Source organism: Cheilinus undulatus, linkage group 3, assembly GCF_018320785.1.
Source record: "Cheilinus undulatus linkage group 3, ASM1832078v1, whole genome shotgun sequence".
NCBI classification, from domain to species: domain Eukaryota; kingdom Metazoa; phylum Chordata; class Actinopteri; order Labriformes; family Labridae; genus Cheilinus; species Cheilinus undulatus.
This window is the reverse complement of record NC_054867.1, coordinates 36705252-36720319: the sequence shown is the minus strand read 5'-3', so window position 1 is coordinate 36720319 and position 15068 is coordinate 36705252. Positions and strand designations below refer to the sequence as shown.

The window sequence follows — 15068 nt, the reverse complement described above, 5'->3', positions numbered from 1 at the left end:
TCTAACTGCACTCCAAGTTTCGCATTTCATCTCTAACCTGATGAGGTGTGTTAAGCTGCTAATGACTTGAACACGTTTTCCTAGTGAAGGCGTTCACAATAAAAGCGTTTCAGAAAAATAACAGCCGCGGACTTTTATTTTGAAGAGCTTGACGGAAGTATTGTCTTTAGCATTGAGTTGGCTATCTCAATGCTAAAGACAATACTTCCTTCAAGCTCTTCAAAATAAAAGTCCGCGGCTTGACAGAAGTATTGTCTTTAGCATTGAGTTAGCTTAGCTTTGGCTGCGGTACGTTCGAGAATACGGCTAGTTTACAGCAGCTTTTCTGACCTCATTTAACATCGCAGCCTGGATCTTTGACTCACTGTGGACTTAGAAAAGACAGTAATAAGTTAAAATAGACTTTTAAACAGTTGTTTATGCCGTTGCAAGAGGAAGAACTGCAGCGCTTGGCTCTGCGACCAGCCAAAGCAGCACTTAACTTGTGTTAAAGCCCCAGGCAGGCTGACAGGGACAGCACACTGACTTTGTTGCGGTACAGCTGTCAGACTTTGAGAGGAAAAACATGTGCGTTATCACGATTGGTCGGTAGAGTCCAGATCTCTACCGTAGGCCAAATTTATATCATTTATACTGTCTACCGCATATATACCATGGACCCCTAGGTTTGTAATTAAATCACACAGTAATGCTCAAGCAAAACCATATGTAGCTATAATCATATTGTTGTGGTCAAATGAAACTGCAGTATACAGATAAATGTGTGCAATAACTTGTAGTTAATGAATTTTGAAAAGTAGTTCAGATAAACCATCTAGTTTTCAGCCTGATAAAAAGTGCTCTTATCAAAAGTAGCGTATTTCTCTTCTTTTCTGAAACTGTTTTAATCTTGTTTTTTCAGAGATCATAGATAAGTTGAAAGATGTATAGAATTTGCATATAACAGTCCTTTTAATCTCCTGAGACCATGCATGCACATATAAGGACATTACATCTAGGCTCTCCTTACACATAGTTGTTTGGGTACATTTTTTGGGAAGTTTTTAGGCATTTTTTTATTTTGGAAATGTCTTTGTATTTTTGTGGGAATGTGGGGGGGGGGGGGGGGGGGGTATCCTTTTATATTTTAATGAATATTTATGGAAATTTCAGGGACTTTGTATTTGGATGTTTGAGGAATTTTTTGTCATTTTCCTTGTATTTTGGGGTATGTATTTGCAAATGTTTGGGAATTTGTTAAGAGATTTTAAAGGGATTCTGTTTGTTTGTTTTTTTTAATGGAATTTTTGGGGTATTTTTTTTCTTTTATAGGTTTGGGCTTATGATAAAGTTTCACTGAAGCATTTTGGAAAAATCAAGAAAAAAACATTTTTAGTATATAATACACCAAAAGACAGTGTTGTTCATTGTTTACCACTTAGACAAATTTAAGTAATGAAGAAAATATCTAAAAATCTCTATTTAAGTTTAAAAATGATATGAAACTGAAGTCATAATTTCTGCCCTGGGTTGTTGCTGTTGAATGCTGCAAAACCACACCCACTTATAAACTGATGCGACCTGACTTTAGCAGGTTCATGTGGCTCCTTTTTCACCTGTCCAAGATGCAGAATTGTAGATTTTTATGCTGAATGTTCATTTAACTGGCAGCCAAGCAGCAGGTGATGCCAAAGCAATCATTGCTTTTAAACCATTGTAGTGCAAAGGAGGTGGGATTATGCTAAGGTTAATCCAAGACCTACCCCCAAACCTGAACCCAAAAATTGTAACATACCTTCTAATGGTCTAAAATACTGTAATCCTTAAGTCACACTTCTGGCTTTTCCTGATTACAACTTTTTCTCCCTGATTTTTTGTTTGTTTTAAGAGCGATTTATGATTTTGCTCCACATGGACTTTAAATTTCATGTCTGTCTACCCATGTCTGTCTCCTGTTTCTCTCATACTCATGAAGAGCCTGTAATCACAGTTGCAGCTCCCTAAACGTATATTTTTGTTGCCAACAAATCCTGCCAGTTATCCCATTCCATCATTTTTACAATATACTCAATTTGTGGCAAATACAAAAAAAAAAGACAGCGGGTTGACAGAGGTTAAATGTCTGGTAAAGATTAATCAGCACATCAGTGAGTCCTTTTTACAGCACCAGAGCTCTCTCACTCCAAACAACAATGCAACAATGGACAGTTTGATGAGACCTTTTAATGAGAACAATAAGATCTTAACTTCAAGATGAGGACCAGAAAAGCAGAACATTAGTGAACTCTTCGTCCATTCTGAAAAAAATCATATCTGTGTTATCTGCAGTGTTGGTAAAAGTAACATATGTTTCCTTTAAAGACTTGCTCTACATGTCTACAAGCCTTATAACTATTTATGCACTGACTCTACTTTTATTCTACAGCCTTGTTTATAACCCATAACTCTGCAGTCTAACAACACTGATGTAAAAAAGAGGAATGACATTTCAAGTGAATGCAGCCCTCTCTGTCATCTTGCTGGTTGAATAACTTAACTATGCATGTTCTCAGATTTAGCTGTTTCACCCTGCAGTGGGATGCAGTAATAGGCTAAAAAGCAGGAGAGAAAAACAATCAGTGCAGATGCTTTTTTCTTTTTTGTAGCAACAACATGGAAAGCCAAATAAAACATTTTTTTCTGGCAACAGATTAATTTTATGAAAAGTAACTTAATGAACAGACTATATGAATTATGTTACTAATATTAACAAAGAAGTAATCGAGTACCCTAATAGATCACTGTAAATTGTCACCTGACTTGCCATTATACAATTGTTATTAGGAAATGAGAGAAAATAATCCAGCTGTTTCATCCCCCACATCTGACTCTCCTAAAGGGTCTGGGTCACAGTGAAATAATCTCCTATGACTGCTGAGAAGCAAAGAAGCAATATGTAGTTTTTCTGATGTGAGATGATTGGTAGTTTAGCCTGTGGTAGATCTGAGGCAGGATGAAAACTGAAGGAGTGATAATGTGATCACTATTTTTGATTAATCATGTGTCTTTGTTGTGTACTGTATCTTGATATTTTTGTGGCTTCACAGCTGGTTTGCTGGTTAGCTTGCTAGTCTGAAGTTATTAAGATGGAAAAAAAGGATTCACTTTATATATCTTATATACAACATAGAGTTGGATATCTGTTTTATTGTCTCAACACTTTCATTAATCCTTGCAGCATGAGACAATGCTGGGTACAATAAAGCATGTGATTAAATAAAAGAATTAGTGCACTAATTTTGGACCTTGATGAATCAAGAATAGCTCAATTAATCTTGACAACCCTAATTTACTTGTAATTGGTTGCACTTGTGTATCATAATGCCATGTCAATGGCAGAAAATGATGGTGGTTTATTACTAGCAAGTAGCACAAAAAATGAATGGGATACAGCAACAGAGGGGCATCTTTTTCCTGAATGATTAGGATTTACCTGTCAGAGCATAACATTTCAAACATGGATGTGGATATTATTAATTTACAGCTATCTACGCTTTCAAAACAAGCTAGGAAGCTCTTTTGAGTGAGGAAAGTGAAAGAAGATTAAGAAAACCGTGCTGTCAGGCACTACTGGTGCCTTGTCATCTCCCTCTTTCTTTGTTCCTTATTCATGTCAATGTGAGCTACTATTTAATAACTTCTGTGAATGACTATCAAGCCCAATGAGGTAACTGTGGCTCAGTAGGTACAGTTGGTTGTCCCACATTTGGATAGTTGTGGGTTCGATCCCCAGCTCCTGCAGTCACATGTCAATGTGTCCACGAGCAAGACATTTAACCCCAATTTGCATCCACTGCATTGGTGGTACTTATGGCATAGCACAGCCATCAGTGTTTGAATATGGAGGGAATGGGTAGGTGTGACCTGCAGTGGAAAAACGCTCTGTCAGATGACTAGAAAAGAGCTACACGAGCTTTAGTCCATTTACCATTCAGTGTCTAAATAAATAAGGCTATTGTTAATTGAAAGAGTTATGTTATTTGTCAAGGAAGAAATGGCCAGCAAATATGTTTTTTAAAAGTTATATTTTGTTCATTTTTGTTGCCACTTTCTTCTGGTTCCTTCAGAGTGTTTGAGTTTATGCATAAGCTCTATGTAAAGCTGCTTATAGGAGTAGCATTGTTTTGGGAGAATGAGAGATAACCTTTTTCTCTCTAAATCCCCTCTGCAGAGAATGAAGAAGCTGACAACTCCCAGCCCAGACCTGAAAATGAGAGGGAAACACGCCGCTCTCAGTCCATACGCTGCCAACGACGCCAAACTCAAGGTTGATGGGAAAATATCCACCATCTCAGAGAAGGAGACGCATTTCTAACTGACCACCCGACCAACCAACCAAGCTGCCTGCTGAGTCACGATAAATCCAACAACAGAAAACTACAGCAAACACCTACACAACCCAACACAACACAAAACAGGAAAAGAAACAAATGACTGGGAGTGTTATTTTTGTTTTGTACAAAAAAAGGAAAAAAAGGAAAAGTTATCACATGATTATAGTCTGCTTCTGTTTTGCACAAACTTTGATAACACATTTGTTGTTTTCAGTTAACATTGTGACTAAAGCAGCTGTTTCTTTCTAACCATTAATATTTTAAATCTGTTTGATGACATACAGTATAAGGTTAAAACTTGTCCTGGTACCTTGTCAGTACTGTTCACACTAGTGCGGCAGCCTTTAGGCACTTTATGTTGTGTTGTAAAGGCTTACAGCGTACATTTATTGGCAAAGTACTGTATCTCTCTTTTAGGTACTAGGTACCCAAATGTGACTGACTAAGATGTAGCAGCTTGAGGACCATTCTACATAGTTTTTGTGTGTAAAGAGGAACACTACAATGCATGCTGGTAGGCTATAGGAGGGCATAACCTGAACACAATTTGTATATAGAGTTTCTCCATTTACCTTAAAATCTGGAATATAAGTTGCAGCCTTGTGTATGACCTAGTCTGTTTATGGGGTTCCCCAGAAGTTAAAAAGAGATTTACACTGCCTGTGAGTGCAGTTTCTGTGCACCTGTGGAGCTCTTTCAGGTATTGATTTTGCACTCCTAGCTGCTGGTACTGTAGTTGAGCACTTAGCCTGCAGTAAAGCCCTGTGTCCACAGGCACCGAGAGTGCTTTCCTCAGTTTCGAAATGCTTGTCATCAGCCTTTATGGCTGCTAGGTTCTAAAAGTTGACTTCTGCTTTCATCAGTCGTATCAGTAACAATGTTTTTGAATTGCTTCATGTGCTCCATATGCTTATCTTTTTTAAAGGAAATATCACCAAGAAGTTATAAAAGCAGCGTAAATGAATCTTGCTGACATTAGCAGCAGCTGTAGAACTGGAAGCTTTGGAGTCATAATGGTTTCTTTTCTGCCATAATCAGGAGTTCCACCCCATTTGAATTTTGATTGGCCAGAGAGTGAGAAGTGACATTGATGAGTGCTGCAAAGTTCCAAGTGTTGAAATGTTTTTTAAGCGAGACTGCATTAAAACAACTCTAAAAGCTTTCCATCTTCAGCTTAGTTTGTGAGGGTTACGGGGTGGTGGTTCATTTTAATGTGAGTGGTCATTTATTCATTGGAGTGTTTAGCTTAGACTTAGCATGCCAGCATGCTCTGTAGTGAAGCTGCTGCTTACATTATGCACAGGGATGACCTGTTGATTCCTCTGGGCTTGGTACAGTGGCTGAGGACAGCTTTTGCTCTTGCAGCCATGAAGGTTTATCTCTGTGTTGACTTTTCAATATGTTATTGCACCATAAATCACCTCTCTCAGCATTTTAAACTGGCTTATTGGTCACAAAGGCCTCCTTTTAAATTGAAAAAAAAAAAAAAAAAAAAAAGGTACTACAAGTGCATCTTATACTCCAAATTTTAGGGTAAAAATTAGACAATATCTTAGTCAGTTGTGGCTGTGAGGACTATGGAGCATTTTTTGGGCCTTAGGTTATTTTTGTTCACTTGAAATCATTTATGTTGCTAAGCAACATAAGCAAAAAAAAAATGCTTATTGGATGTAATTGTTTTTTATGAGGTTGTTGATCATCATGTTAAGATGTTTTGAGTCCTTGAGGGCTTATGGGGTTTCTGATTAATCACTACTTGGTGATTAAACGGTAATTTTAAAGGACGGATAAACCGAAGTCCTGAGCTTAAATACTCTCTGAATCCACTTCCATCAGTTTTGGACATCTTCATTTTCACACCTTGGGTTTTTAGCTACATCTGATCACGTCTGGAAATAAGTGTAACTTGCAGGACAAGTCTAAAACCACACCTCTCTCTCCTCTAGTTGCCCTCCTGTAAGTCGTGGCTCTGTCATTTCACAGTAATTATGGTGAGCCTAACGCAGAGTGACAGACAGACGTGCCCCCAACCCCACCGCTGCATTTTTACTCTGCGCTCCGCCTGTAGAGGATGGATGCCGATCAGATGAGCATTTCATAACCCATCTGTCTGCTCCTCCCCTCTCTTTTTATTCTCTCTTCTTGTCCCCTTCTCTATCTCCTTCCTTCTCATCTTCAACCTCTGCTTGTCCTCCCTCTCCTTCTGTCATTGGCTTCTCTTTGTCACATGGAGGGCTAAGGCAATGACATGGGCCTTGCATGATGCTTCTGAATGGTATGTATTTTTTCACAGACCTATGCATCAGTGAGAGCCTGGCTGCTGTTGTTAGTGTGACCTTTCTCCTGACATTGTAAACCTCAATGGAAAAAAAAAACCTTTTGCTGCCTGAGCCACTCACGGTGGGTGGGTGGAGGGCCACAGTCTGTTGGTGTGATCCATTTAACAGTGGTGAGAGTCAATGAGCTGGTCTCATTGTTCAGATCAATCTCAGTCCATTACAGCCTCATCCAATCAGCGCTCGAATGACTCCAAGTTTTCCTACCTCCCTTCCTTGCTTGCTTTGTCCGACTTTCTTGCTCTTCTTCCCTTCTCTTCCCTTCGTCCTTGTTTCCTGATGAAAATGCAATCAGAGGAATGCATCAGAGAGGAATTTCTCTACAGTTTATCAGGAGGAGGCAAAGAGAGCAGGGAAAGAAATAAAGGGTTGATGAGCCGAGGAAGTGCATGATAGAGTAAGTAATGAGGGAAATCGAGGAAGTGATTAACGACCGAAGCCCCTCCTGTCTAAGCTGTGACATCCTCTTAAACATGTGATTGGTCCCTCTGGTTTTGATGCATTATGACATTATCACCTCCTCACTGATGTTTGTGCAAGTTTATAGTTGTGTGCATCAGAGAATAATCGCCTGCTGTTTAACACTGATTGTGTTGATGTATATTTTTACATCTCTTTTTAGAAAACCGTGGTCTATTCCTTGGGATGAAAGATGTTTAAAAATTTGCTGTATTAAAAAAGAATGTGTCTTTGTTTTGACTTTTGATATGCCGCTCAAAAGATCTTGTTATAGAAATATAATGAAAGGTGTTTTACTGTTCTGTACTGTTCTACACACATTTTGGTATTCACAGGACACATGAACTGTCTGCTTACTCATTTTTAAGAATAAATATTATCAAGGAAAGAGAAGAGCTGAGTCTGGTGGTCTGTTTTTTCCTTAACTTAATCTCAAAATAACGGCAGTTACACTGAAAAAGAGAAGGCCAGTGGATGCTGACATTTTCCTCTTAAAGCCTTTTGAAAGGTTTCAATACCTCCATCTGTGATGAAACTTTGGAGATAAAATGATCAAGTGAGATAAGATGGCATTTTAGATGGCAAGTCCAATCTCCCATCAAACAACAGATACAAACAGTGGCAGGAATCTTTATTTATGCCAGTGTAGCAGTCACACAAAACTGCAAAAAGACAAGAGAAAATCCCAACAATTAAACAGTTTCAGATGATCAGTGGTGATCATAACTGGTGAGCAGCTCTGAAATTAAGAGGGGTACTGTCTAAGGTAAAATTGTTCTTGAAAATCAAAAGTGATGTTGCCTGTAAATCCCCAAGAAATCGTAAAGACAGCAGTGGTGTTTAAGAGTAACCTGACACAACAGATGGATTTGTTTCACACATCCATCTGGAAAACCTTCAACACTAAGTGTTTGGGAAAAGGCAGAGGATTTCAAAAAAACTCAGAGTGTGATTGGATGGATGTTCTGTCACATCTTTACAAGCCAGTCAGGGCAACAAATCACGTGATGTAGCTGCTATTGTGCAGTTACCGAGGAATACCGTGAACCATGGCGACTACAGACATGTAAGTACACGACTTTTGTCGTTTTTGAAAAGAAAAAAACTCACTGCTGTTCTTTGTTCTTCTTTTAATGAAGAAATGCCGTCAAGCTCTGATAAAACTGTCGCTTTAGCAGCATCCACGCTAAGCTCTTTCACCATAATTGCACTGGCCTCTTGTTGCTGCTTGCTTATGTCACGACTCCACCGCGCCTGAGAGTACTGTCCCTCATTGCTGATTGGTCCTTTCACTTTCTAACCGGGCCCAAATGGTTCAGACAGGGGCTTTGCAAGATGGATTCAACAGTGAAAAATAAGGAAATAGGTGTATGCATCTACTTTGCAAGGTCAGTTTAAGAGATTTTGCATTACTAAAGAGATGCATGACACACTGAATCTAGAGGCTGCAGAAAGGATGGAAATGTATGCATCTACAATATGTCAGCACTATCAGCTACAGGAGGAGATGTATTATTTGTGGTTTTAATATGGCTGCTCACATTATTTTACTTTGCACATAGAAAAATATTGTTTCACATAAAAACAAAAAAACTGCAGTGTTTCCCACAGGATATTAGGAGGCTATGGTGGGGGAATCTCAACTGTGTGAGGGGGTCAGGGTGCATGCAATGATCTCAGGCACTTTGAGAGCAAAATAAAGAGGTAAATATATTTTTAAAAAGTGTTCTCTTTACACAATTGTGTGCTCTTGTAGTAATAAAATCAAGTGTACAATTAGAAATTGATTGGCTGCTTCTAATTTTCATTTTTTCCTGGTCTGACCTGAGAATAAATACAGTTGAAAAATAAGAAGACATACGACTTTCTTACTGTTTTAGTTCAGTTAGGATTAGCAAAATATTTATATTTGCTAAATGCTAGAATAATGAGGGACATAATTTTTTACTACTTTCTTTGAAAACACAAGTTTATATACATTTCCTTAGTATTTGGCAGCATTGCTTTAAAACTGTATGACACGCGTCTTCAGCTCTGCCCACAAATTTCTTTAGGATTTAGATTTGTGATGGCCACTCCAAAACATTGACTTTGTTGTCCTGAAGCCACTTTGTAAGTAATTTGTAATTTGGAACACATTTGGAACATTTGGAAGACCCATTTACACCCAAGCTTGAACTGGCTGATGTCTTCAGATGTTGCTTCAACATTTCTACATAATGTTCTGTCCTCATGATGCCATTTATTTTGTGATGATTGCACCCCTCATACTTCACAGTTGGGCCGGTGTTCTCAGGCTTGAAAGCTTCCCACTTTTTCCTCCATATCTAACGATGATCATTATGGCTGAACAGTACAATTCCAGTTTCATCAGACCAAAGGACATGCCTCCAGAAATTAAGGTCTGTGTCCCTGTGCGCATTTGCAAACCTTACTCTGGCTTTTTTCATGTTGCTTTTGGAGGAATGGCTTCTTCCTTGCTGAGTGGTCTTTCAGCCCATGTCAGTACAGGACTATTTCACTCTTACCAGCTTCAGCATCACGATCTTCTGCTTTTGTTCCAGGGTTGATGTGCACATTTGGCACAGAACCACGTTCATCTCTGGGACTCAGAACCCGTCTCCTCCCTGAGCAGTATGATGGCTGCTCATTCCCACGGTGTTTATACTTGGGTATAATTGTTTGAAGATGAACGTGGCACCTTCAGGCATCTGGGAATTGTACCTAAGGATGAACCAGACTTGTGGCCACCCACAATTCTCTTCCAGATATCTTGGCTGATTTCTTTGGCTTTTCCAATGATTTTACACAAGGAAACAATGTGTGGTAGTTTAGACCATATCTGTCTTACCAGCATCCCTTGTTGCTATGTTACAAAACATTGCCTTCAACTTCTTGCTGTAAAATCCTTAACATTGTTTTAAAACAGGTGTGTGCTTCATTTTTTGGTGTTCAAGGAACTCTTAAACAGACAACATAAAGAAAATGTAAAGGAATCTTGTCCTGACTTGGGCAGCAGCAAACTTGAAAAGATGAGTCCGATTTGTTCCCCTTCTACCACTGTCAGAAGTCCCGCCTCTTCTCAATTTTGATTGGCAAGTGAGGTAGAAGAGACACTGATGAGTCCAAAAGTTGAACGGTTCTCAAATGAGATCACTTTAAGCAGTTACAGGGTCCTCATGTGCACACTGCCTATCTGCCTGTGGAAACAGACTTGTTACAACTAACTGGGACAACTAAAAAAAAAAATCAGGCTTTAAATACTGTAATAATGCATTTTCCTATCATATACCAAATATTTCTACTGCAATAATTGCCTGTCCAAAACTTCTGACTATAGATATTTGATCAAAATCATGAACAATCAGTTTAAGTGGGACTTTTAACTATAAATCTGGCCACTATCAAAAACAGAAAATGTCAGAAAGGAAAGGTTAAATTATATTGTTAATTGTTCTTTATAGTTTCACAGCCACCACATCATATTAATAACAAAGAAAACAAACAGCAAAAGCAACAACAAACAACAGTGTATTTGTCCTCCTATAATCTTATTAGATGATTTGTTTGAGGGACCTCCACATCACTGTAGCCCAGATTTAGACTCTCTTATCAGTGCGTTTGTAGGCCTCTGGGAGCGTGTTTATTATGTGCGTGTGTCAAGCAAGCCTTCTGTGTTTGTGTGCTTTTGTGTGCTTGTGTATCTGTCACACTTGAGAAATCAGCTTTACTTCCTTTGATTTGGAGGTGACATCTTGACTTGATCCGGTAGATGGTGTGAAGTTAATCTTCTTTTGTTGTTGTGTCACGTTGCTGCAGCATGAAAACTTCAGAGGATGCTTTGTGAGTTGAGAAAGTTTCTGGACTCTTCAGTCAAGCCAACAAATTCAGGGAGTAATGTGAAGGTTAAACGGATGTCAGTGAGACAATCATTCCTTTAAAATGCTGTAAAATTACTTCTTGCTTTTCTTTACTGTTTGAAAATAAGCTTCTATCTTGAACCGTTATTAAAAAAATGTCAGTGTTGGCTGACAGGAATATGCTGTAATGAATAATATTTCCCCAGGCAGGTTGTCTTATTTCAGTTTTCAATGATTTTACTGAAAAAGATGTGCCATCTCTATAAGGGGAGTGATCTGTTTATTTGTACAAACATTTTCCTGGAAGGTAAAAATGGTGAAAAGAGACAGTGTTATCACAACATTTGCTCTTTATCCATAAGCTGATGATGAAAATCCATAAGAGAAGAGATGAAAAATAGAGTATGGACAGAAACGTCCATCCATCTGTTTCAAACATGAAGCATAAATAGGCCTAAACCAGGTGAAATTGATGACTCATTTGTTTTTTCTAACAATGCTTACATACATGCAGAAGGCAAGCGAGATCCAAAAACAAGTCGAGACACACTGAAGATATCAGGGATGGAGACTCAAGTCTGGGACGTAGACTCACACTGAAGTCAGACACATCAGTGACTTGAGACTCGACTTGGATTCTTGATTTGGGACCTGTGAACAATCTTTGTTTTTTTAATTTTTCCATCATGATCTCCTTTCCCCAATCATCAAACGTAGGCGTGTGCATGCACTCGCCAAAGCCAGCCGGCCACAGACAATAACAACAATGGCTACTCCACCCGTTGCTGTGGTGCCTTTTGTGTTTAAGTTTGCGGTTGCAGAATCAAAGATGCTGGATCGACCAAGTCTGCTTCTAACTGACACCTCATTACCCATCTAGATAGGTCAGTCTCTTAACAGTGTGTAAAGTTAGTATTAGCACCTGTGAACTGTTGGCAAACTTTAGGATGTTAGCTTGTTAATGTCTTTGTCTTTGTTGAGTGCCGGGTTTTCCCCTGACAATAAAAATTAACAAATGAGTAACTTAATCCCCTGAATAACATTAACCGAGATACAATCCACATGCATTATTAATGTCAGCTACTTAAGCTACACCATGTACAGATCTTTTGGACCAGATTTACTGTTGACAAGTAGCGTTGCAGGTCCATTGTGTGACCTGGATATTAAATAACAAGATAAGGGGCCAGTGTGTGACATATTTTACAGATAACTCAGTCATGTTAGTTTTCATCCATATCTCATCAGTTTAATTTATTAAAGCATAAAGGATGTTAACACTAATATAGAAACTAGCCTTGTACACAACGGTTTCGTGTGTGTTTCTAAAGTGATGAATCAAAAAACTGATCAATGCTGCCCCTGATGACAAAAATACAATAAGTGCTAAGATGTAACAATGCAGTGGTCTAAGCAGACTGGATTGAACATGCATTACAATCATAAGAGACTTGAAACTTGACTTGAACTTGTGATCAAAGACTTGAAACTTGACTTGGACTTGTGATCAAAGACTTGAAACTTGACTTGGACTTGCCTTTTGAAGACTTGACTTTCAATTGGCACTCAAATACATGAGACATGACTTGGACTTTAGCTCAAATACATAAGACTTGTCTTGTGACCAAAAATTTCAGTTTTGACTTGAACTTGCTACTCAAAGACATGAGACTTGACATGGACTTTAGCTCGAGGTCTTGAAACTTGACTTGGACTTCTGATCAAAGACTTTAGACTTGCCACTCAAAGACATGGGACTTGACTGGGACTCAAGCTCAAAGACTTGTGCCTTGACTTGGATTTGTGACCAAAGACTTTAGACTTGACTTGGACTTGCCTCTCAAAGACATGAGACTTGACTTGGATTTGTGACCAAAAAGTATAGACTTGACTTGGACTTGCCATCTGCTGAGATGAACAAAGGCTTGCGGAGCTAGCTGCTCAGGTTTGCTACACTCTACTCTGCATATCCATCACACCATACCCACAGTCACAATGATTCTGTGATAAACTTGACTGTTTTGTAGTATTTTCCTGTCTTGAGACTAGTTGGTTAAATGCAATTTGAATGGGCATTCAGCCAAATAGGGAAACAGACTGCTGGAACATCTTTAAACAAAGCATGTAGTTTCTTGGGCACTCGCTAATAAGTCTTGACCCATCCAACAGATTTTGAGTTGCACATATGTAACTAGCATCTAACCTTTCAGGGATACATTTGAGGGATAGATAGACTTGCCAGTTTTTAATCAGGCAAATCTATCATGTAAAGCTCTAATCCACTGAACACAGCTTGAACCAATCAGCGTCAGCTGAGGAGAACGAGGTGGTAGCTATGGGCAGGGCTTAGTTGTACTGAAAGCCAATATCAATGGTTGCCGCTAGTGTGTAGCAATTAGCTTGGATGTAGTGGCAGATTCATCTGGATTGAACCACATTTCTTCATGAATTTAAATGCAAAGCACCATATTGAAAGTTGTTGTTTTTTTTCACAGTAAAGGTGGAGCAATTAGCTCGCCACGGCAGCAGTTTTATCAGAATTTGACCACATTTCCCAATGAAAACAAGAGCATGGAGAATACCAAAAGCTTAACAAGACAGAAAAGATGTCCCGACCTGTTTCAGCATGGGTTTGCGATCATCACTGGGAATGTTGAGTTCTACTGTAAGCCGGTGTATACAATAACTGTTAGTAGAAAAGCGACAGTTTTATCAGAATTATACCACATTTCTTATTAGAATAAGAGCAAAGAGCTACACCATAAAATGTTTTTACTCTTCTGCTGACCTGCCTTGGCATAGGTTTTATCCAACATCATGCCCTGCTGTTTATGCACTACGGCAGAGTTTGTCCATCAAGCTAACGTTATTTCTGAAGCTGCACAGACAACCTAATTCTGTCTTGTCACCCCAATTGGCTCGTCGTGAATGTTACAGACAGAGTGTTTGTCCAATTATCTTCTGATAATTTTTTGAAAAGTCCCACTCTTCCCTAATGCTTTCTATGGGAGCTTTCCCAGATGAATGTGAAATATATTCTACACAATGGATGAAACAGTCTGCCTGGTGTCAGGTTAGCATTTGCTAACGGTTCAGACCCCTGAGGTGGCAGGGATGAACAAAATATAACATACAACAAGACCACTCCAAAAATCCCCCTTACTGTTTGTTAGTAAGTGGGACATTTCCTCGAGAAACAAAGATGTGCTTCATTGATTGGTTGTTCCAGTCACAGTGCATAGACACTGGATAAGATATTAATAAAATAAGGGGCTAAAGCCAAAGAAGTCACTTCCCTCACTCTGCAATATTTCAAGGCATTTGACTTCCATCATCATTTGTTATTTTTATGCCTGCCCTTTTGCACCGGGATGCAAACAAACAAACAAAAAAAGATGCGTTAAATAAGAAGGGGTTAATTAGGGTTGCTCAGACATTTATATAAGCCAATGTAGTTTTGCAAGAAAACAAAAATAATTAGCTTTTTGACCTTTATGACAGTGTTTTTGTACTGTGTGTGACCTTTCCACATTCCAGAGTTATATTTTTTCAATGTTACTGTGTATATTGGTCTAACTCCTGATTATGTACAAATAGAGCATCTGAGGTAGATAAACAGAGCAAAACATCACCTAGTGGCATGACAAGAAACAATCAAGAGAAGTTAGCTGGCAGTGAAAGCAAGATAGGTGACAGGGAGGCAAACAAGCTGAAAGACAGGCAAACACACACCATAGTATCAATAAAGGAAACAATCACACAGCACAAACAAACAGCCTAACAGAGACAAATTTACGGAAGCGACAGAGGGGCAGACTGATGCAGATGCCAAAAGACAGATGAGGAAATAGGAGACAGCAGATAGAAGAGCAGTCAGTAAGAGAGAAAAGAGAGAGGCAGCATTCAGCCCTGCGGTTACAGAGAAGGCATAACAGATTAGTTGACTCACACACAGTGTTTGGGGGCAGTGCTTTAGGATGGAGCCAAGATAGAAACACTACGCACCATGGCCAAAAGTCAGCCTTGCCTAAAGATCATAGCAACCTAGATTTTAATCCTGA

General features: G+C 39.0%; 1 protein-coding gene across 1 annotated transcript in view; it reads left to right on the top strand.

The window, feature by feature from the left end:
• slc6a11b (solute carrier family 6 member 11b) overlaps nt 1-7525 on the top strand; it is a 41402-nt gene extending 33877 nt beyond the window's left edge. Inside the window, exon 15 of the mRNA XM_041781485.1 lies at nt 4190-7525. Within this exon, the coding sequence (XP_041637419.1) occupies nt 4190-4333 (144 nt within the window). The 3' untranslated portion in view covers nt 4334-7525. The remainder of the gene's footprint in view (nt 1-4189) is intronic.
• Nucleotides 7526-15068: the final 7543 nt, after the last annotated feature.